Here is a 25,085-nt window from a genome sequence, read left to right on the forward strand (position 1 = left end):
ACAAAGTATCATTTCATTCAAATAAGATCAGAGGAAAGGAAGAGGGTTCGTGGTGAGACTTGCATTTCCATATCACCAGCCACTTTGATGGAAGCTTTATTTACAGTTAGTTAGGTATGAAGAGAAATTTAGTTTTTTCCTTTAAATTGTGGTTGTATGAAAAATAATCAAAACTAAAATATACCCCTAACCTAGGCAAATCTCACTAGAGCTTTGAAGTGACTTGATTGTCAGTCTTTTTGGAAAGGTAGTCAATGATTCCTCTCCACCAGTCTCCACGATGCATAGACAGATGGAGAAATGCTTCTGCTTTGTCCTAATGTTATTTGGAAAGGTGGGCACTGTTCCCTGAAAGCCATGTAGTACATTAAAGCAGTGTGCTTTATATACATGTAAATATCACAGCAGGATGCAACTTGTACACATTTTGTGAGCCATAGGGTTAGCCTGGAGTCTAGCCATCTTGCAGACCACATTGTGTCAGATGAATACGTTTTTATTCACTTCTTTCTTGCCCAGTTTCATCCACTCTTGACAAAAATCCAATATCATTATTTATATAAACCAAGAGGCAATGGGGTTCACTATTTTCACGCTTACAATTTGAATACCATTAACCCAGTAGATCTGCATAAACCAAGAGCACTAATGTGTACTGCATGAACCAATAACAGCCAAGTAACCTGATATAGATCTTCTCTGTGCTCCATGAGCTAATTAGACCAGTGTAACCTGGAGCAGACCTTCTGAGAACTCCATGAATCCAATCGACCTATGTTACTTGAGCCCTCTCCTAGGTACTCAATGAACCCACAGGACCTAGATAACCTGTGAAACCTCTACTATATACCACATAAACACACATGACCTGTGTAACCTGAGAACTCATATGCAAACTCCATGAATGCATAGAAGCTGTTAACCTGAGAGTGCCCTGCAACCTACTCAATTGACCTATATGATATGTGTAATGTAAGAGCACCATCTAATCCCCATTACCTGCCCTGAAAGATAGATGAGACATAGATTTGCTAAACAGTATGCGCTGAAAACGTATGTTACCAATTGGGTCGATGTGGTGCTTATTGCGTAACATGCAGAGTGTGTGTGTATTGTGAGAAAACATTTTAATGCCTATACCATGAACTGTAAAATATGTGCAACGTTAGGTCTGATATACTATATTTGATCAGCTATCCTCATGCATGAGCTATGCACGTGATAGCTCTGATCTACCCACTAAGTTAGGAGTTCTAAAGTTAGTAAAAGATGAAAGGCGTCCCTGCTGTTTGTGAATGAGGGAACACAGTAGATGCATCCATACCTACACTGACTGAGTGCAGACTGAGCAGTAACGCAGAAGGACTCAAGAAACAATGAGGTAAAGTTATTGGTTGTAGTTGAGACAGACTACAGGAGTAAACGCAGACTGTGTATCCTTATAACATGAAGCAACTGCATCCTTTCCAGCAGAATTATTTTTGCCAAATGTCGAATAAGTCTTTGCACAAGGAAAGTCTGGTCAGTAGCATTACTTTGCTGCAAGGCATTTTGTGACTCACTCTTGTGAGATACATCGGTAAGCAAAGCTGAGATGTCTTGCACATGGCTGGGTCACTGATGGGAAGTCAATGTGGCAAAGGGTCTAATCACGTATTTCCCACTACCACATTTCCTACAGCCTTTTGCATATGGGTGGGTTTGTAAAGTCTGGGTAATCAAGTAACTCTGGTGTCTAATGCACAAGATTGGTTTTACTCACACATGGTAGCAGCATACAGCAAGCCATTTAGGTGCATATGTCTCTTTTTGTTACACAGAGCTAAGCAATAGAGTAACAAATCATCCTTTCTATATGACTTACCGAACAGTGCGGACAAACAAACCCGCTCATGTTTTCAATAATTCCTAACACCCGCAATCCTGTCTTCTTACAGAACGTCAGCTCACGTCGAACATCTCCTACAGACACTGCCTGAAAAAAGAAAAAGGAATAAATGATTAGGAGCGGAGTCTGGGGGAAACAAGAGACATGAGGAGAAATCAACTCAGTGATGAGAGAGGGCTACAAGATTGGGATGAGTACAATGGCATGAGAACACAGACAACATGAAAGGGTAACAGAGCAGTATTGTAAAGAGAAACACCGACAATTGCCTGCTGCATGTGGTGACCCCACAGACTGGACTCTCAATCATATCCAAAGAGGGGGCAGAAAGTTAAGAAGTCCAAAAGTGCGCTCTACACAATCTATCGGGCCTATTTTTCTCCTAAATTCACAATCTACCTAAATAAATGCCATTACAAGCCATATTGAAGCACTCTAACTTTGCTGCCAAACTTAACGTTGAACAATTTGCAAGGAGGTCCGATACAACGGACAAGGCTACTTGTGATTTCCAGAAGCCTAGACACTTGCAATCCCAGATTGCACTCTAGTGCCAGTTGCATTGTCAGAGGCAGTTTTTTAACAGATCCACAGAATTGAACTAAGAATCCAGTATTACTGATATTTAACACCATGGCTGAAACACAACTGGGGAGGAGGGAAGGTCACTACAATACAGAACCAGAACTACAAGTGACCATTTCTTCTGCATTTTAGGAACTTCATTAATGTTCATGAACGTTAGAATAGAATAGCAAACAAATGTGTTAAAAAAAATAGGGCTCCTGGCCGCAAGGAATTAAGTCAACAACTGCTGAGAGATTTTAAAATAAACCAATGCAAACTAATTCTTGAGGACAATTTGACCTATCAAAGTCCTTATATCTAAACAAAGGCAATAGTGTCTTGTAAATGTGTGCATTGACTTCCAGGTGCCAGCCTTACAAATTTTAGCCAATGGTATCTTCCTTAACTAAGCTATAGTGGTGGAGTGTGATTCAGGGCTTATAGAAAGAGGTTTGCTTGCTAGTTGATAACAAAGAGAGATCAAAGACATAATCTATGATGTAGCGAAGGCTGTCTTTATTCGACCATAATTAAGAAGCAGTCGATTGGACGTTCTAATAGCTTTTGTTTTGTCTTGCTGAAAAAGTTAAACTTTCCTAATTTCTAGACAGTGCAACAAATGCTCAGTTGGTGTAGATGGATTGCTGAAGAATAGAGGATGGGTGATAGTTTGATATGAAGTTTTGAAACTACATTCTGATTAAAAAGAAACGTGGGCTTGTATAACTATTCTATTTGAATATAAAACTGTGAAGGGCTCAACAGCTGATACAGCTTGTAGACTTCCTTTAAGCTTTTAGTGTTGAAAAATAAGGCTTGTATTTTGATTTTCTTGTATGCTATTATAGCATTCAGATGTATTTTGACAGAAGTGAACTGCAACTTAGCTGTGGATAGATGTAGTAAGGAAGGTACAATTGCTTCTTGATATTCAGTGGGATTAACCAACACCATTTCTTCCACATCACAGGCAAAACGTTTTCCATTTAAAAGAGTAAGACATCCTCATTGGTCTCATGTCGTCCTGTGGTAGATTCAAATGTCCATACTGTCTGACCTGAGGAGACATGGTGCTTAATTTAACAGTGTTAGACTTGCATGGAATATCTGAAACCTGTTACCTTGTCAGGAAATTTGCCTTGCACCTCAACCTTTTGCAGGGGGACAGAAACATTTGGGGCCTCATTCAGTGAGGGTCTACGTACTCCCGGCGGAGGCCCAACGTCTTGGGGGAGTCTCCGCACTCAGGCGGAATCTTCGCAATGAGAATTGTCATGGCGGAAATTCCACCCCTAGTGCGGGGACCCACTATGACTGTGTTGCCTTCGTCACAAGTGCAGAGGCCCTTGGAGTTGGTCCATGAACCGGCTTTGTCGCAGCCATTATGGAGCAATCAGTGCCAATGTTGACTTGGAATTCCTTAGACTCAGGATCACTGCTGGTATTGAAGGGATGGGCGGAAAAGCATTTCTGTGAAGTCCATCAAAAGAGCATTGACCAGTGACCCTGGCTCCCGTATAATGGAGGCAATTAGGGATGTGGCAAAAAGATCTATTGCTGGAAGGCTTTAAGTCAGAAAGATGCTGTGCAGCTCCATGTCTATGACCCAGTCTTGATTGTCTTTGAATAATTTGCTCTTTGATTTTGCTGCCATTGTAGATGAATTGTCTTTGTGGAGGCATTCCTGGCTAGCAACCATGACCTGATATTCTGAACTTCCTACTTGTAGCGCATCATGGTGGTATTGTCCATCCACACTAATATCCGATCCTCCATCAGAGACAGACGGAATGCCTTAAGAGACATGGATTGATTCTGTGCTCTAAAACGTTTATGTGCTAGGATCTCTCTTTCACGGTCCACAATCTCTTAACAGACACTCTTCCTAGATGGGAACCTCATCCTAAAAGTAAAGCATATTTTACAATCATCTGGGTGGGAACATCTTGTTGAAATGGAACTCCCTACGGTAGGTTCCTTGCCTTCGATCAGCATGCTTGAGACCATCTTGCTGTTTTGGACGTATTTGAGTTTGTCATCCCAGTTGTTACCATTATGAGCCTAAATATCTTCAATGCATTGGTATAGTGGTCTCATATGAAGTTCTGTATTTATACCACCCCACTGAACATAACAGCAACATGATTTGACATATTGTCGGATTTGGACACCTCCTGAGCAGTTGAGACTTTTCCCAGATGCATGGTACCTCTGTCACCTGAAGGTAACGATTTTACATGTCCTGAGTCTAAAGTTACTCTTAAATAAGTTAGGGTCTGATCCACAGACGAGCCTAATTTCTGACAACTAGTTTGTAGTCCCTACAGAACAAAGAGTGAGATTATGATCTGTAGAGCTTCCTTTAGTTTGGATAGGTTGCTGGACTTTTAGAAGCCAACCATCAACCTACAGATGCATGTAGATATTTTGCCAACTCAAGAGTCCGCTACCACTGCCATACATTTGGAGAAGGATAAAGGAGTGGATGTCAGTCAAAATGGAAGGACAGCATATGTCTGTCTGTATTTCTTTATGACTTGGATTGAAAATATGCAACCTGGAGCTCAACTGCACACATCCAGTCTTCTGTATTTAGATGAGGAAATATCTGGTTCAATGCTAGTATATGGAATTTTTCTTGCTTGGTCCAATTGTTGGCTAGCCGAGGGTCTAGGATGGGGCGCAAGTCCTCCTTTATGCCTCTCTTATTGATTAGTAGGTATGTTGAATAGATGCCTTTTGCTCTTTGGTGAGGAGGAACTGTTTTTAATGCTTTCTTTCTTAGCAATATAGCGGTTTTCTTGTGCAGACTGATTAAATAGTGCATTGGTATAGGCGGTGATGTGGCCTTTAAGCAAGTGAGTATCCGTCTTGCGCAACTGTCAAGATCCATTCGTGTTTTGTTGCACTTCACCACTCTTTTAAATGTTGCAAAATTCAACCACCCGCATCGAAATTGAACATATCAAGGGTTAGGAAAATAAGCAAGTCATTGTCTGTTAGATGGAGGTCATCCAGACGAGTTGGCTGCTTGAGGGTTGATGGAAGATCCTGACATCTCACCTTGCTTGTGTTGATAGGGGTATCTCTGGTCAATAACAGTTTCTGCTGATTGGGTTGATACAGGGTCAAAGTCAAAAGTTAAGGCCGACTGCAGTGGATCATTGGTCAAATATAGGGACCAGGTTTGTCCTGGTGGAAAGTTTACCACTGGACTTAGAAACCTTTATGGAGAGAAAGTGGTCCTCAAGAGTCGGCAGCGCAAACTGTAAGCTGTATCAGAAGGGGCCTCGATAACGACGGGCTACTGAAGAGCAGGGTCCCAGTTGTTCACTAAGCTGGGAACGCTCCGAGCGGGTGATGTCTGTGACAGGGAAGGCCTCGACATCAATCAGATGCTGCTTGGCATCGATTCAGTTAAAGCTCTCCACATTCGGACTTAGAAACTTTCCTGGAAGTTAGATCTCCTTCAGCGGCGCAAATCAGCAAGCTGAGGCATGACTAGTAATTCAAACTCGACAACTGCAGCTTCAACAGAGATACTGGTCTCTGTTGGTTCCCCAGGCAAAACATTTCTAAGTCCCACTTCTTTCAGTTTGAGGGCAGGAAGCTTACACTCTTAACACTTGCCAGAGGTCCATGACCTGGGGTGCACAACTTGGGAGTTAGAACTCATTCCAGCCAAGAGGCCAGCAGTAGGATTCAGGGCAGGTCCAGTTAGAACTGGTCAGCTGGGTTGATGAAGGGAGAGAGGCCTCTGCAAGCTTGTTGTGTCCCTGTAGGTCAGACAGGAGGTCAGGAAACTGCCCCTTGGAGGCACTGTTAGGGTCTTGGGTTCAAGGCAAGCAGGTCCAGTCATTCTTTATGTTCTTCAGAGAGCAGGGCAGACCCTATTCTGATTCATCATAGGTCATGGAGTGTTTGGAGGTGCTTCCCTGCCAAACGCATGAAACACATTAAATGCCTATGCCCTACTTTTGAAATGCCATGCACCCTGCCCTATGGCAACTATGGCCTACCTTAGAGGTGATTTATAAGTATTCAAACAAAAAACTTGGGCCTTGGAAAAGGTTTGTTTACTAGGTCGAAATGGCAGTATAAAAAAGTGACAAGCCTGGAGACGTGTTTAACAGTGACACTTTAGTGGGTGGATCACTTTGCGACGCAGCTCACCAGTACCATTAAATTTACAGGACCTGGGTACAAGTGGTACCAAATACTAGGGACTTACAAGTGAATTAATGTCCCAATTAGGGGTATGCCGACACTAACTTGGTTAGAGAGGAGAGTACAAGCATTTACCACTGTTTAACAGGAGTAAAGTTTGCAGAGTCTTACTACCAGAAAAATTTCTTAAGAAAATGAAGGAAAAGATCTGGGGGAATTCCAAGCAAACAATGGTACCTTCAAAAAGGAATCGTTTTTCACCATATGCAGTAACCAGGATGATCTTCATAAAGAGATTTTATGCTACTATTCTGATATTGCCAGGTCAGCGGAGTATACTGAAGCACTAATACTCTGAGAAGGCCTTCTAGTACTACCTCAGGGACTACTTGACACCTTTTTCAAAATCTTCTGCAAAGTATTTCAGAGTGTCCCAAACTACTTGGTCACAACTCCCTAAATGAGCTGCAGCACTAGCAGCAATAAGCCATGTGGCAGCAGTGCCTCAATGTTTCTTCCTTGCAGCGATCTTTCTTTTGCTTTCCCTATAAGGTGGATCGCTTGTTTCTGGTGCTGAGTAAGGAAAGCAAAAGGAAGATCACTGCAGGTCAAGTGGAGGCAGGGCAATTGGTATTGTGAAAGAGAGTCACTAAGACTACAAAGTATCAGTAAAAACAAAGGATACAGGGAAAAAATGGTCACAGGCACAGCCTTTATTCTAGGGTACCTGGAATACCAAAAGCAGCTAAATATTCTGTATGATTGGAAAGACAGCTTTAGCATGAGCTGAAAGAGGCACAAGTAAGTTACAAAGAGTTGGAGCAAATCATCATCAGCACAAGATTTGGCACAGGCCTGTCCTAATTACAATGGGCAAATACCTGTGGGGTGGTGACTAGGATGGCTCCAAGGGGCTGGAACGGTCGCAGAGAGTCCACAGTGGATATGTGCTCATCAGAAGTGCCAGGAGGAGTGTCCACAATTAGGAAATCCAGGTCGCCCCAGGCCACGTCATTGACAAACTGCTTTATTAAAGCTAGGGACAAAACAAAAAAACAGAAGTTCCCATTCGAGAACATGAGAATTGCACAATGATAAAAAAGAGAGTTAAGGAAAAGAAACATTGCATGCCTATTATTAACTGAGATCCCAATGCAGAAACAGAAGTGGAGCAACTCTGAGGTCTACTGAGAGCAGTGTTATCACACAACACTTACTCCATGCTTAGATTGTTAGTGAAAGTGTAAATAGAAACAAGAGACACTCAGTTACCTTTCTGCTACGAATGGGCCACATGGATGTCAACACAGGAGAAGAAGACAACTGCACACAAAAGGAGTACAGCCATACAGGGCTTCACGCTGAAGATCAATTCTGAAGGTGCAGAGATGGGACAGAGGTCTCTCGTAATGAAGAATCTAGTGTACTCATGGCAATGTTATCAGAGTTTTGAACTCAAAAGGCTAAGTCCTCCTCAAGGTAATAGCCTGGAAGGCTGGAATAGAGCACAGTCTGAGTAAGGCTGGCCCTCTACATGCAGGGCAGTCTACTTCCTTTTTCTTCTTCAGATGCAGAAGCAGCTAAGTCTTTTCCTCAGTCATAGAAGCAAGCTTCTTATCCTTGAAGGGCCCTCATTAAGTGTTAGGCAGAGCGGAATTACCTAGAATTCTGCTCCACTAGATTCCAATTATGTCCGTTTTTCCACACCCATTTTTTCTGGGTGTGGGAGAACGAGACCTGATTTCACATGTAGTAATTTCATGGAGTAAAATAACACAAAGCATGGGATTCAGCAGCAGCTGCCACGTCTCATTCACCATTTGTTTTTTCTGACAAGGGCAAGCCTACAATCATGCCCCCAAAAAAATCTCCTTCCCTCCCGTAACTCCCTTCACCTCCCACCCTCACTCTCCCACCCACCTACTGGGCCACAAAATATTACCAACTCAAATGCATTCAACCTCACAGAATGAGGTCTAATGCATGCAGTACTAACGAAAACAAAATCTGTTTCACAGTGTAATTCTCCATTCCATGGGGTTTAACATGTATTTTGCATGGTACTGGGTCAGATTTATCACACGGTAATGGTAAATACGCCCCAGTATCGTACATATCACAATGAAGGCGAAGTTGTGATAGACCAAGATTCTGCATCCAGTCCCATCTTCTTTCTACACAGGTGTACAGAGAACCTTGAAGTAATAGGTGAACAATGATTAGTCAATGTGGTCAGCATATTTCCTGTACAGTAGCAGTTGGTCGGCAAACAAATCTCCACTCAGCTCCACAGTTAACTCCAAACATTTGTGGGAACCCATCATATCTAAATGCGTTTTTCTTTCAGTGCATCACAGCTTTATTGCCAACTTTTTTATAACGTTCACTCCCAAGTGTGTATTGGCTTATTGACAACCTTCTGGCCACTCAAATGATGGTGAAGGCATCTCCTGTCTCCAGTACAACAAGACAATGGATGAGGGGAAACGCAGCAAAAATCTTTGCATTAAGTGAGCAGTCCTTGTCCTTTATTTGCATGCCTGCATTATTTGTTCAAGGTGATACTTTTATTAGGCCACAGGCTGGTAGGCATTAAGTGGTTTGATCCAAGCCCATTGTGCACAAAGGTCTTTTCTGCTTCTCTGAATAGTTTGTGTATTCAAAGCCAGGTGTCTAAATGTCGGTAAGAATTTCGAGAGCAGTGAGTGGGCGGGGCAATGCAGGGTGTAGGGGAGCCAGCATCATTGACTACAACTAACTCCTATGAACCCCTCCATTCATGTATCCAAACACCCTCATAATCACTCATAAAATGATAGGGGGAACAGGGGACCTGTCATGACATACTACATACATTCACCAAGCTAGACCAGCAGGTAGATACCCCATTGGGATGAAGGTAAAAAACAAATGTGGGCCCCACTATTACAATCAGCGCCACCACCTGTTAGTACAGTCATGGCTGGGTCAAGGGAGTGGTAGCCACCCTTGTACAAATCAGTATCATTTTTTTCTCCAGCCCTACTTTGGGCATACGCCTATCACCAAAGGAAGTCTAGTAAGCTGTTGGTGAGCAACCAGGAGAGAATGGACCACACAGCCAGCAAGTCTACACCAGTTCCCTTTCAGCATTGTGCTAGGTACAGTTCATGGTGTTTTGGAATATCTCAAAAGTAGAAAAGTGTTTGCCAGCACTACATGCATTACTGGATGTTGGAGGGAGGACCACCGGGGAGTCGGGGGGACTACTCCGGGGCACCTTCCTACTGCAAAATTATAGCCGAGCGCCGCCTGAGAAGCCTCCTAGGAGAGGTCCTTCTCCTGTGATCGTACTAGGCCCAGTAACACCACTACACAGGACTCCGTATCAGTTGCTTATCTTGGTACTTTATCAAAGGCAGCACATTCAATATTTTTACAGGGGGATCGAGTGATCCAGAAGAGTCTCAATGTCTTTGTGGGGGTAGGGTAGCGGGACAGTCTTAGTACCAGCCTGGTACGGGGAGGCTCTGCGCCAGACCTTGCGTGCTGGTCTCAAAGCAGCTCGGACGTGGGGAGCCGCGACGGTGTCTGCAGGGCTCGGGTGGTAGTTCCGCTTGGGTCGAGCCGCGACGAGGTCAGCTGGGCTCTGATGGTAAGTTCAACAAGGTCGGGCCGCGACAGCGTCAGCAGGGCCCCAAAGGTTCGTGAAGATCTTTTAAGCACGATGGAGCCGCGACGTCATCAGCAGGGCTCAGAGAGTGGTTTCAGGATGAGTCTTTCTCCGTAGGGTCAGCCGCGATCCGATCAGCAGGGCTCTTGACTCCGGGATACAACTGCCGTCTTGGTGTCGGGTCGCCCCAGATATAGGTCTGGAGCCCTTTGATGTCCGGACCCTTGCGCCCGGGGGGGGCAGAGAGGCCGGGTCGGGAGCGGCCAGACGCCCAGCAGGAGAGGCGCCAGGCCAAAGAGAGTTGTGGGGCGATCGCACCTAGGTGTGGAAGGACGGTTGGGGGTCCCATCGATACTGCCCTCCGCCGGGAGTGGGGAGGTGGTCACGTGGTATCCCCCTGGCCAGGGGTTGGCGCCCCGATGTCGGGCCTCGCTGGGACCGAGGCCGGGTGGAGCGGGGTCACGTAGGTGGTTACGTAGTGTCACGTACAATCCAAAATGGAGGAGCCCCGAGGTGCATGGGACCTCGTGCGGCTTAGCGAGGGGGAACAGGACCACTCCGCGAGGCCGGCTCCAACACTGGACATGTAAAGGACTGATGACCTGGATCTCACACATCTGGAAACATTCCTGTTAATTCAGAATAAGGAATGAGGAGCCGGTTATCATGTTAGCAGAGTGTAATGGACTTTCAACTGCTACAGATACAGAAATGCTTTTATGTGCACCATTTTATAATGGATTTCTCCAATTTCCTCCAAGAAGTGAGATTTTCCAATGCCCATAAAGCTGAATGTACTTCATATCCCTAGGTTACAGACATTTGTCTAATTGTATAGTTAAAATACAGGTTGCTGCAATCAGCACAATCGTGCTAAAAAAATGTGGCTCCAGTGGTATATTGATATTTTTTTACCAGGGATCCTCTCATTCCCAGCAGTGCAAGTTCTGCACCGGGTCAAGATTATCTGCATAGGCAGACAGGAGACAATGCCCATTTGGTGAGTGCAATGGAGCAGCCGGCTATGGTCAAGCTCAAATATATAGAGATCAGGCAGTGGGCATTTGGGGCGGGTAACGCAGCTTGGTCTCGGAAAGCAATAGTGGCTCTATTTGACACACAGGAGCAGGAGGAGCGCCCTAAGTGGAGCAGCCCAGAACAAGCATTCTAAGCACAACACTGCATGCAAGCCCTAAATCCAGTGTGAGTCAGTGACAATGAGCAGAGCATCATTTTTGGCACTTAACAACTACACATTTCCAGTTATTTTCATAGTTTGGCTGTGTTCCAGTGACACTGCAGACAGGGAAAGCCATTGAGATAAAGGGGTCTAATACTCAACTGTATTGAGTCGATGATTCATCATCCGTTTATTGCAGGAGAGCACTTCATTTTCTTTGCCATAGGAGGGATATGCAATTGAAAATAAGGAGTCTGTGCTAAGAATCTAGCAGTTAGTTTCTGCCGAGAAGTTTATGTCTTGAAAGTATACACTCCAATAGTTTTTACACTGTGGAATTTTTCACAACTAATCTAAAACACAAACAAGCATTGGCAATGGCAATTGTCGTCACTTACCTTGATATACAAGCGAAACTGGTTGGCATTACCAATGCTGGTTTACAGTAGTCTGCTATGATCAACGTTGTAGCTTCCACATTTCTGCTGGAATTTTTCTAGTGACCACTAAGTGGCAATCAAATGCAGTAAATGGTGTTGTTTAAATGTGTCTTTGTTTCAAATGCTGCATTCTAAGCAGGACAAATGACGAATATACCAATAGTGAAACCAAAGACTTACTATGGGCGGGTCAAATACAAAAAAGGGAGGAAAGAAGCAAATAGAAGCAAAGCAACTGAGAATGCCACGAAAGCCATCCACTCTTGAACGAGGATTGGCTCGGTGGAGTGTGGTATACAATGCTGTTTGCAGACCGATAGCTGGAGATAAACATTGCAAGATTGCACAAAAAGAATGTTGCCTCGCAAAGCACCATCAATTTGTGAAGTATCTCCATCAAAAATGGGACTCGTTTTGGGGCAGAAGGGCATTCATCCCTTCACCAAGGCAAAGAGGAGCCTGGGATGAATTATTTATTTCTGCAGCCAGCGTGGTGCCTGTTTAAGGAGTTGCAGGCACACCTCAATAAAGTAAAGACTGCAATAACGAAAGAGCAGAAGAGATAAAGAGAAGTTACAGTTTTCAATGGAAGATTTCTGGCTTCTGTGTTAACTCGCAAAAACACTTTGGAAGCACTTGCAGGAGACAGTTATAAACAAAGGGGCATATGCATCAACCAAACTAATACCGATTCCTTAATAGCGAAAAATAAGGAATCGCCATTAAGGAATCGGTAATTGGCATGCATCAACAGATTCGGTGAAATTTTGCGATTCCTTAAAATTCGCTAAATTTACCGATTCCTTAATAGCGGGGCACGCAAACGGCCTCACTAGCAAATAGCGAGTTCGGTAATACCGATTTGGCTAATAGCGAGTTCGGTAATACCGAATTAGCTATTACCGAATCGGTAATAGCGAAATCGCAAATTGCCGCGTCGCTCCGGGAACAGGCTGATGACATCACCAACCAGGAAATACTGCTGCCCCACCCACATAGCCTCGACAGAGGAGCAGACAGGAGCTGGAAAGAAGGACAGGCTGTGCAGAGTGAGGCCACACAGATTCTGCCATTCACATCACACATCCATCATGTCGCAGGAAGTGCCATCCAGCGCAGAATCTGCACGCAAGCGCAAGAAGAAGTTTTCGGACAGGGAGCTGGAGTACCTCATCGAGGGAGTGTCCAGCAAACACGACCGCCTCTTTGGCAAGCTGTCCCTCAAGGTGCCTGAGACCGAGAAGCGGCGCATCTGGCAGCGCATCCGTGAGAGGGTCAATGCGGTTGGCGTCACTAGCCGCAGCATCGACGACCTTAAAAAACGGTGGTATGACCTGCGGAAGCGCGCAAAAGAGAGGATTGCTGAGAGGCTCCGGGAGGCAAGAAGGACTGGAGGCGGAACAACCACTGCACCATCCAACACAGCCCTGGAGGACCTTGTGGAAGGGACGATAGAGCGGGAAGCCGTCGTGGGGGTGATCCAGATGGACACGTCCGGCGCAGCCACAAGTGCCCAAGGTAAGATGCATGCCTGTGCCACACCCAGCATAGCGTAAATCCATACCCATGCCCCCAGCCCAATCTCACTGTGTCTGCAGCTCTGGCACAGACAGCTCCACACATGACACTACTGCATCTTGGGAGTTGTAGTCTAGTCAGCCCAGAGTGCAGGTACAGGCGTAAATCCTCTGAGCACACACCACATATTTTGTACATGGCTGTAGACTGTTCATTTGTTGGACCACAGAGGGACATTGATGGGTACAACACTATGTAGGTGTAATCATCCCACTAATCATGCACTGTTTCACACACAGATGCATCACCTGGGGACTCTGACGACAGCGACCAGCTGATCATTTCTGAGACACCCGTGGAGTCAGACCATGAGACTGCGCAGGATGCGCACGCACCGCCAACACCTGCCACCCCACCAGCACCACCTCCACCAGCGCCACAATCAACGGCACCAGCACCAGTGCCACAAGCCAAGGCACCTGCGCCACAAGCCAAGGCACCAGCACCTGCGCCACAAGCAACGGCACCAGCAAGACAGCCTGCAGCTAGTACAGCCACAATACCGCAGAGGCACAGGCACCAAGTTGCGCCCTTGCAGGAGATGGCAACCCCCCCCCCCCCGCAATTGGCACCCACGCAGCGCACATCCACACCACCTGCTGCACCACCTGGAGGCTCAAGACACGCACGGCGTCACAGGGCCCGTCGCAGTTCCGTCTCCTCAGCAGACCAGGATGTCCCAACAACCTCTGCAATTGAGGAGAGGATGCTGCGTACACAGAACCTGCAGGGAAGACATGTGGCTAGCATCAGCTGCAACATCGTGCGCCTAGCGAGGGAGATGCGCGCCATGACTGCAGCAGTCACCGACATGGGCTCCGCGGTCAGGGACATGGGCACGGCGGTCAGGGACCAGACCACTGCGGTTGCTGATGGCAATGCTCAGCTCAGGGAGGAGGTACGTGAGCTCACCCGTGCCATCAGGGAGGGCCATGAGTCCCAGAGGAGGAGTAACCGGCAGCTAATGTTGCGTTCTGCCGCCGCTACCAAGGCCATACAACGGCACAGCAACTGCACCGCTGTGTTGGCACGCCGCACAGTCTCCCTGCAGGTGGACCTTGGGCACTTCTGCGGTGATGTGGCCAAGTCACTGGGACACATCACCACTGCTGTGGAACAACTTCAGAGCAGCACATGCAGTGCTGCAGCATTGGGAGGGGATGACACCAGTGAGGCTGCCTCCAGTGTCAGCAGCGTGTCACTGGCAGAGGCCAGCACCAGGCGCCGAAGTTCGCGTGCCTCCACGGGGACAGGCCGTGGTGAGGCTTTGTATGCACCTGAGCGGAGGCTTGGTGTACGTGGCAAGCGCCACTAGAAATTTGGACATGCTGCAGGTCCATGGTGGAGCAACCATGGCCATCCAATTATTGTGTTTGCACAGGCCTGACTTTAAGGAACCTTTTATTTACATTTATGCAATCGGAGCATGATTCACAATGCTAGTTCTGTTGCACAATCCTCAGTGCTACTGTGCATTAAACAGTTGCACCCAACACCAACTTGTAATGTCTCATTTTACCCAGGGTCAAAAATGATTTTGCATTATGTCTGTCCGCCTCCTATGGCCCTCTGCTGTGTTTGGGATGTGTGCCGGTCGTCGTTGGGCGGGTGGTTGGTCAGCCTGGGGGTCGTCATCCCTGTCCACCTCCATGGGTATCCCCCTTCTGGTGGCAATGTTGTGCAGCATTGCACATACAGCAATTATTCGACAGCATGTGTCTGGTTGGTATAGCATGGCGCCGCCAGTCTTGTGGAGGATACGGAAGCGGCTCTTGAGAATCCCAAAAGTCCGCTCTATCACATTCCTCGTGCTGATGTGTGCAGCGTTGTAGCGATGTTCCTGCGGGGTTGCTGGATTTAGGTATGGGGTTAGTATGTATTCCCGCAGGGCGTAAGCACTGTCACCTAGAAGATAGAAGCATAGACTTAGCATTGGTGATGTACATACATGTGTGGTGTTGGTGTGGGGAAGCGTAGTTCTACTTACCTAACAGGAGTCCCTCTCCAAACTCTCCATTGAGTAGTCGCCTGTGCATTCCACTGTTGCGGAAGATGTATGAGTCGTGTGTGCTCCCTGGGAATTGTGCCACTAGGTCCGTTATGATGTTGTTGGCATCGCACACAACCTGCACGTTGATCGAGTGGTATGACTTGCGGTTCCTGAAAAGGTACTCATTTGCTGACGGAGGACATATGGGGATATGCGTGCAGTCGATGCATCCAATCACATGTGGAAATTGTGCCACCTGGTAGAATGCCTGTTTGGTGCGGTCCAACTGCTGTGGGGTTGTGGGGAAGCTGATGTGTGTGTGGAGCATTGTCAGCATGGCATCTAGGAATTTTTTGAAGAAGCGTGACAGTGCGCTTTGCGAAACACCTCCGGCAACCGCAATTACCCCCTGGAAACTCCCTGAGGCCAGTAGGTGCAGGCTGCATAGGACCTGAACGTGCGCAGGGATTGCATTGGTCCGGTGTGTCTGGTGCTGCAGTAATGGTTCCAGGTCTGCAATCAGGCGCATGATCATAGCGCGATTGAGGCGATACTTCTGGTACACCTCGTCCTCATTCTGGCCGAGCAGGGTTATGCGCAGTCTGAACACTCGCTCCTGGACCCTTCTCCTGCGCTGTCCTGCTGCATTGATCCGCATCCTCCTTGCAAGCACGTAGAGGGCAGCCATTTTGTGGGAGCCAACAGGGTCTCCTGGGCCACATTTAAGGGTTTAGTGATTGCCTCAATCATTTGCACATGTAGGAAGATTTTTTTTTTTTTTTTTTTTTTTTTTTTTTGTGACTTTACCTCCAGGTTTTGATTCCCCTTATTTAGCTCTGGCAAAATAGCGATTTTTGGGATTTTCGTTATTAGCGAGTTTTGTTGCATTGGGGTGCGATTCGTTATTTGCTATTGGCAATTTCCGGGAGCTAATAGTGATTTCGGTAATTGCGAATTCGGTATTTAGCGATTCGGTAAATTAGCATTTTGGGTATTAGCGATTCGGTATGTTCGAGGTTATTTATTTAGCGATTTGTTATTTGCTTGGGTTTTGGGTTGATGCATTGGGATTGGGTATTTTTCACACAATACCGGGAGCTATTACCGAATCGGTATTTTACCGACTGGATTTTGGCTTGATGCATAAGGGTGAAAGAGACTTAGGTGTCAAACATCGAATAGGAAAGAGTGAGAGTTAAATTATATTACCATTTTGTCTCACATTCTTATCCTAGTCCTTATATGAGATGAAGGCAATCCCCAGAAACCACAACCACACTTCTCTTTTACAATCTTCTTGCAAACATTAATTTATTTAACTCTTCCCACTAAGGAGATAAAAGGCCTACACCTCTACAACATTTTTTGCCTGTCTCGCATAGACACATCTCATTCTTAGATAAAGGATTTAGAGAAAAACACTTCTCAAGTTAAGTATTTTCTGCAGACATCTGTTTTGACTTGCAGTGACATATCTGTGTCACACCAACACAGAGTTAGACCTCCATCCTTCCAAGGTTAATACAGTGAGTACAATTAAACATGAGCCTTCCAACATCTGTTTGCAGTACTAGAAAAAGCAAACTGTAATAACAAATAATATATATTTTAGTTAATATAATAATTTTTACAATTGCGTTCAGATTCCCAACATGCTTCTGCAGGGAGGCTGGTTCACTCTGGCTTAAGTTAAGAAGCCTGTTTACATGATTGAGCTGGCTGGAGCTCTGAATGCTGGGTGATGTAAGGACATACTTGCATGCTGATAAAAAAAGAGAACCAACGCTCAGACTCCCATCTATTTCACCGCCACACCCGGTCTCTCTGATTTAGAATCTATTTTGCTTGAGCCTTGGTGTCTACAAAAGCATTTTAAGGACGCAGAGAATTTATCTCAAGTTTTCACTGCAGCATAACAGGCAGGGTAAATGACTGTGTTCTTGGAGCACCCAGGCAAAGCTTACTGGTCACCACGACAGGGTTAGGTTACCTAAGGATGTGGAACTCCATTATCCTAAAGCAGGGTCTTAACCTTTTGACTTTTATAGATTCCTAGTAAATCACTGCTGGACGTCAGGACCACTATTTAAGCAATTTTCAAGATCTAAACGTCAAAATACAAAAAACAGTAAACATCCAACAAATACACAAAATCTGAAACATTCTATTTACTTCACAATTTTATTTTTACTGTGGCGGATGGTGCTTTTCAATATTTCGTTTTATCTCTAAAAGATGAAGCAAAATGCTGAGCTTTGGCATACTTTCTCTTCTTAGCTCCTGTTCTTAGAAATGGAATACCAACGCTTTAATCGAGGCCACCCATCATCCATACCAGCTTCTATTTGCCGTACTTTTCCTGCTCCCACAAATCAAGCTATAGATACCAACCTAATTTTTAGTTTCCAGTTTCACATTATTTCACATTAAGAGTGTTTTCAAATTTTGCTTTGTTATGCATACATACTTTATTAATCTGCCAATTTTATTTAGCTTTCTAAACATAGGAAGACCCCCTGAGTATCAATCATGGACAATGCAAGAGTGATGGACCCCAGGTTAAAAATCACTTTCCAAAAGTAATCATACATAATTGTAAATGGGCGACTATTAATAACGGGGTTGTTTTCCATTGAGGGATTCAAATGGAAAGAAAATAGAAGAGAGCGAAGCTCAAGCTGTCTATGTCACTTGGAACACCCAAATGAAAGCTCCTTGTGATTGGTAGTTAGCCATCTACCTACCAAATTATGTTACCTATGCCTCCGAATGAGCACCACCCTTCAGCAGAGCAAAGAGGAGCTATGGCGTCGCCAAATACTCATTACATGTACTCCCATCCGCCCTCAGGTTCTCTTCCGCATATTCACTGCCTCCTACATTAAGCACCCAGCCAAAAAGCAGATTAAAATGAATTTTCCTGGAATTCTCCCGCCCTGCACTTCCACTCTCCAAAGGCTTTCCCTTCCCCGTTTGCTATGTTCTCTGCACTTGCTGAGAGAGCAGAGAACCAACATGACGCTAACATTGCTCTGCATTTGTTGCTGCACATGGAGAACAATTCTATGTCATTCGCAGGACTGTTCACATACACAGATAAAAAGGAAAATGCTAGTTGGGACCACCAGAGAGCTAAATGCAATCTTCAGCCACCACCAGGGGTGTGGAAACATACAAGAGAAAGCAAGTGAGACAGCAGATCATCATCAGCCATCTAACCCTTTGCTCGGGTTACTGTAGATCGAGGTGAGGCAAGGGAAAGAAAGGAAATATTACTCATTATCCTAGTTCTCCATCGTAGGAATCTTCATTGAAGTTATGAAGGCAGAATCCTCCCGCCCACCTTGTTTGATGAAGTAATGCGTTGTTATTATATTGTCTGTCTGTATTGTGGATTGTTTGTTGTCAGAGACGACAGGAACACCATGATGACCAGATGGCATGCTTTCGGCTCTTGAACACTGTTGTGATATAATCACCCACTTTCCAACCACAACTTTGTACGGTTACATTCTGTTGATGGGCTCACCACCCCTTTACAGAAGCCTCTGTTAGAACTGTCTGAAATGAAAGGTGTTCATAGAAGGGAACTCCTTTCAGAAGCCTTTATCGCCTGCACTGCCATAGCAGCAAATATTTTGTGGTAGAGAGAGATCACATTTGTCTTCTCAACTACCTTTGTACTGACATTATTGATCTTCTAAGTTACCTCTCGAGAGATCTCATAAGAAAACTTACATCTGGGACAATGAAGATCCAAGAGGCCATTATACCGACAAGAGAGCACATCTATTGAGCAATCAGAGTTGTTTAAATTCGACAGCATGAAAAACTGACAATACGATTTCATCCAAAGAAGACCGTTCTTGCTTCATCTACAAGTCGGACTTTTGATAGACTTGTGTTTGTACCGGTGGGGTTGTTGTCTATTGTAAGTTGATGTGCAGGCCCAGATGATGGAGAAGAGACATCGCTGTATTGAAGTTCTGATGCACATTTTCTGCTCAATTTGCTTTAAGTAACCAGTCAACGAGAACTGGTGACAGAAGGAATATGCTACTTACCAGTATGCATCTGTTCTTGGCATGTAGAGCTGCAGATCTATACACTGTGCATAGATCGCCATCTGGTGTTGGGCCCGGATGTTTGCAGTTTGTTTTTCCTCTTGGAAAGTCTTTGGGAGTCACGAGGTCGGGGACTCCTCCTCTGGTTAGTATTGCGCATGGGCTTCGGCTCCATCCTCAGATTGTTTTTCGCCAGCAGGGAAAGATGGAGCGTAGTAGTAACAGTAAAGAAACCCATATGTATTGTATCTAAATAAGATAAGACTGGAACGGATACAGGTAGCCGGGGAGGCGGGTGGGCGTGTATAGATCTGCAGCTCTACATGCCAAGAACAGATTCATACTGGTAAGTAGCATATTCCGTTCGAGGCATATGAGCTGCAGATTATACACTGTGCATAGATTATATAGCAGTACCCAACCATAGCGGCGACCTCCGGCATCCGTTGCAGTAGTTTGAAACAGTGTTTTTAGTACAGCTTGACCCACACTAGCTTGTTGCTTGGTTTGCACATCTACACAGTAATGTTTTGTGAAGGTGTGCGGCGTTGACCATGTCGCTGCTTTGCAGATGTCATCTAGTGGTATGTTCCCTAGGAAAGCCATAGAAGCCCCTATCTTCCTTGTAGAGTGGGCTTTAGGGGGAACCAATAGCGTTCGTTTTGCTTTGTGGTAGCAAATCTGTATGCATTTTACAATCCACCTAGCTATCCCTGATTTGGAAATAGGGTTGCCTTTGTGTGGTGGGGAGAAGGTAACAAATAGCTGTTTGGTTTTTCTGAAAGGTTGTGTTCTCTGGATGTAGTAAAGTAAAGCCCTTTTAACATCCAGTGTGTGTAAGGCTCTTTCCGCAACTGTTTGGGGTTGCGAGAAAAAGACTGGTAATTCTACCGACTGGTTTAGATGGAATGGAGAAATGACTTTGGGTAGAAATTTGGGATTGGTGCGGAGTACAACCTTGTTGTGATGCATCTGAAGAAAAGGTTCCTGTATAGTGAGTGCTTGTATTTCACTAACTCTTCTGAGGGAAGTGATGGCCACTAGAAAAGCTGTTTTCGATGTGAGGAATTGCAGCTCGCACTTATGTAATGGTTCGAAAGGGGGTCCCATTAACCGTGTGAGGACTATATTCAAATTCCAAACAGGTGAGGGTGGCACTCTGGGTGGAATTACTCTTTTGAGGCCTTCCATAAAGGCTTTGATGGCAGGTACTTTGAAAAGTGAGAGGTGCTGCCTATTTTGTAAATAGGCAGCAATTGCAGCGAGGTGTAACCGAATGGTGGTATATGCTAGGTTACACCTTTGTAAATGGAGTAAATAACATATAATGTGCTGTATGGACACATTTAAAGGATTTATTGTGTTGTTGTGGCAGTAAACAACAAATCTTTTCCACTTTGCTGCATAGCACGCCCTAGTAGTAGGGCGCCTAGCTTCCCTGATAATGTTCATGCAATCAGGGGGATGGTTAAGGTAGCCAAATTCTAGGACCTCAGGAGCCAGATCGCAAGGTTGAGCTGAGCTGGGTCCGGGTGCCTGATCTCTCCATGGTTCTGGGTTAGGAGGCATGGCGAGAGGTGTAGCTTTTGGTGTGGTACTACTGAGAGTTCCAGCAGTGTGGTGTACCACGGTTGTCTGGCCCATGTTGGAGCTACTAGGATCAGAGATAGGGAATGTTGCTGTAGCTTTCGCACCACTAATGGAATTAGTGGGAAAGGTGAAAAAGCGTATGCAAATTTGTTTGACCAGTTCATCCATATCGCATTGCCTTTGGACAATGGGTGTGGATATCTGGCGGCGAAGCTTGGGCATTTTTTGTTTTCGTGGGTGGCGAATAGGTCTATGTGTGGATGCCCCCACTTCTGAAAGAACGGGTGAAGAACCTGTGGGTGAAGTTCCAACTCGTGGATCTGCTGTGTCTGTCTGCTCAGCAGATCTGCCACGGTGTTTTGTACTCCTGGGACATGTTGGGCTAGGAGAAAACTCTTTTGTGGAATTGCCCATCTACATATGCTCTGTGCTAACTGAGAGAGCTGTGGAGTGTGTGTGCTCCCCTGTTTTTTAATGTAGTACATGGCAGTCATGTTGTCTGTGCAAATGAGGACTGCCTTGCCTGAAATCTGCGCCTGGAAGGATTTTAGGGCGAGGAAGATCGCCAGTAACTCCAGATGGTTGATGTGGAGTAACTTCTGTTGCGGCGTCCAAGTGCCCTGTGCTGTGAGATGTAACAGATGAGCTCCCCAGCCGGAGAGCGATGCATCTGCTGTTAGAATTATTTGTGGGACCGGGTCCAGGAACGGTCGACCTCTGGAAAGGTTTGTGGTGTTCCACCACTGCAGAGAGCGATGGGTGCGACCGTCTACCAACACCAGATCTGTCAGTTGTCCCTGGGCCTGGTTCCACTGGCGCGCCAAGCACTCTTGGAGTGGACGCATTTGGAGTCTTGCATGGGGCACTATAAAGATGCAAGAGGCCATCATCCCTATGAGCTGCATAAACACTCTTGCTGGGAGAGAGTGTTGAGATAGGAATTTTTGGCGCAGCGCCTGTATTTTTGCAATCCTGGCAGGATTGGGATAGGCTATGGCTTTTGAGGTGTCTATGGTGGCACCGAGATATTGTTTTGTGTGTGATGGTACCAGGTGGGATTTTTGATGGTTCACCGTGAAACCTAGCTGGTGAAGTAGTTGGACCGTAGCGGCGGTATGTTGCACACATTGTTGGTAGGACGTGGCCTTTATCAGCCAATTGTCCAGATAGGGGAAGACGTAAATGTGCTGTCTTCTGAGGTGTGCAGCCACTGCTGCCAGGCACTTGGTGAAAACCCTTGGTGCTGTTGTTACCCCAAACGGGAGCACCTTGAACTGGTAGTGTTGTCCGTCTACTACAAACCTGAGGTACTTTCTGTGAGACTGATGTACTGGGATGTGAAAGTACACGTCTTTCAAGTCCAGAGTGGTGAGAAAATCGTTCTGGTAAAGAAGTGGAAGAACCTGTTGGAGGGTTACCATGTGAAAATGGTCTGAATGAATGTAGGTGTTTAGAGGTCTGAGATCTAAGATAGGACGTAGGGTCTCGTCCGTCTTTGGAATTAGAAAGTACAGGGAGTAGGCCCCTAAATTTTGTTGATTTATGGGGACCTGCTCTATTGCTCCTTTTTGCAGGAGGGAGATCACCTCTTGTGTTAGTAGCGCAGTATGTTCTTGCGACATAGGGCGGTGCCTGGGTTGAATGTTGGGGGGTGTAGGTGTTAATTCTAGGCAATACCCTGACTGAATAATTTGTGTCACCCATCTGTCTGAGGTGATTGTCTCCCAGACGTGAAGGAAATGTTGTAGTCTGCCTCCGACCAGAGTGGAATGGTCTGGAGGGAGCGGGGGAAAGTCATTGGGCAGGAGGTGTGGCAGAGCGGGCGGTATTTGTTTGCCTCTGCCCTTATTATTATTGCCTCTGTATCCGCCTCTTTGATAACCCTTCGTGAAGGTAGACTGAGGAGGGGATTTATAGGACGTGGATGCACTGTCCGAGGAGTAGCCTCTGCCTGTGCCCCGAAAGGAAGAACGGCGAAAGGAGCGCCTGGGAGTCTGTGTTTGTAGGGCTCCCATAGATTTCGCCGTGTCTGTATCTTTTTTCATTTTTTCCAGGGCTTCATCTACTTTAGGGCCAAATAGATGATCTTGGTCGAATGGGTGATTTAATATAGAGGCTTGAACCTCTGGTTTAAACCCTGAAACCCTAAGCCAGGCATGGTGACGGAGAAGAACACTGGTGTTTATGGCCCTGGAGGCTGTATCTGCTGCATCTAGGGCACATCGTATCGAGGTATTGGTTATTGTTTTTCCCTCTTGAATAAGTTCATTAGCCCTAGTCTTGTACTTTTCAGGGAGATGGTGCATGATGGTCTCTAGCTCATCATAATGCGCCCTGTCGTATCGGGCCAACAGTGCTTGCGTATTAGCAATACGCCATATATTGGCCGCTTGTGACGCAGTGCGCTTCCCTGACGCATCTAGGAGCTTGGACTCTTTGTCAGGTGGGGGCGCCTCGCCTGACGCCTGAGAATTTGAGCGCTTCCTGACTGTAGATGCCACTAGGGAATCTAATGGTGCAGGGCCTTTAATGTAAGAAGGGTCTGTAGGGGCGGCTTTGTATTTCTTCTCTATCCGAGGGTTTAGGACCCTGGCCCTGACTGGGTCTTTAAAAACCTCAGGGGCATGTTTAATTACGCCCTTTAACATAGGTAGAATGGCAGTGGCCCTATGTGTATCGTCAAAGGTGCCTAGGAGGAAATCCTCCTCCACTGGGTCGGTATGTAGCTCCACCCCGTGGTAGTGTGCCGCCCGTTGTAACACATAGTGAAAACCCAAGGAATCTTCAGGAGGGGATGGCCTAGATGGATAGAGGTCATCCTGTGGGACATCTGGGATGTCCGGATTGTTATAATCATCCCATGGGTCTGGAGATCCAGTAGGGGTGGGATCTTGTGGCACATCTGCCGGAACATAGTAAGGGTCCCCCAAATCGTCTGGGACTGGAGACAAGGTGGGGGAACGATGAGGTGGAGGTGGAGGTGGAGAGGGTGGAGGAGGTGGAGGAGGTGGAGGAGGTGGGGAAGGCACCCTGAAAGGAGAGGTAGCAATGTCCTTTCTCTTTGGAGGTGGAGGTGGAGCCGGCTTGTCCAAGTGTTTCTTTTTTGAAGACAATGTCAAGTGTCCAGTCTTTGGATCCTTGGTGAGGGTTTTTTGCAAAGGATCCGGTGTGAAAAGCTCCTGTGACACTGGTTGTTCGGTCGGCGCCGAAGGTTTCGGGGCCGGCGGTTTTTTAGGTTTGTCGAAGCCGTGCTTCCTGGGAACCTCCGTCTTTTTGGTCGGTGCCGAAGAAGATCTCGGCACGGGAGTGTCAGTGCCGAGGGTCTTGTGATGTTTGGTCGGCGCCGGAGGAGCAGGTTTCGGCACCGAAGACTTCGGTGCCGGGTTCGGTGTGGAGGTGGAGGTTGATTTTTTCTTCGGTGCCGAAGGGTGTTTCTCGGCACCGGTGGCCGGCTGGCTCGAGCCCGAGCTGCCGGAAGGCTTAATAGGCTTCTTTACCGGGCCCGAAGGTGGGGTGTGAGAAGCAGTGTCCTTGGTCTTGCCTAGGCCCGGAGGCGAAGGGGTGACCGAAGCCTTTTTCTGTATCGGCGTGGGCGTGGGAGGGGGAATTGTACTCACGACCCGCTGCGCCGGGGTGATGTCCTCCACATCTCGTCGGCCTTGGAAGCGCTGACGAGGTCGTCGTCCTCCTGTTCTATGTCCTGCTGTCCCGGAGCTTCGACGTCATCCCCGAAGATGTCGACTGGAGCGGAGGGCGAGGAGTGTGCCATGTTGCGTCTAGCCCGTTGATCTCGAATGGTCTTTTTTGAGCGAAAAGACTTGCAGGTGGGACAGTCTTGGGCCTCGTGTTCTGGGGAGAGGCAGAGGTTGCACACCTCATGGAGATCGGTGTGGGGAAACTTGGACCCACATCGAGGGCACTTCTTGAAGGGAGTTCTTTCCATCAGCCGAGACCGGAGCCGGAATAGTC

General features: G+C 46.4%; 1 protein-coding gene across 2 annotated transcripts in view; it reads right to left on the reverse strand.

Moving 5' to 3' along the window:
* The window catches only part of NUBP2 (NUBP iron-sulfur cluster assembly factor 2, cytosolic), a 215,016-nt gene that overhangs the window by 60,061 nt on the left and 129,870 nt on the right, over nt 1–25,085 (reverse strand). For both annotated transcript variants that reach the window (XM_085628358.1, XM_085628357.1), the window contains 2 exons: nt 7,504–7,658; nt 1,865–1,975 (listed from right to left, as the gene is read on the reverse strand). In XM_085628358.1, the coding sequence (XP_085484484.1) occupies nt 1,865–1,975; nt 7,504–7,658 (266 nt within the window). The remainder of the gene's footprint in view (nt 1–1,864; nt 1,976–7,503; nt 7,659–25,085) is intronic.

The sequence above is a fragment of the Triturus cristatus genome, chromosome 10 (assembly GCF_964204655.1).
Source record: "Triturus cristatus chromosome 10, aTriCri1.1, whole genome shotgun sequence".
NCBI classification, from domain to species: domain Eukaryota; kingdom Metazoa; phylum Chordata; class Amphibia; order Caudata; family Salamandridae; genus Triturus; species Triturus cristatus.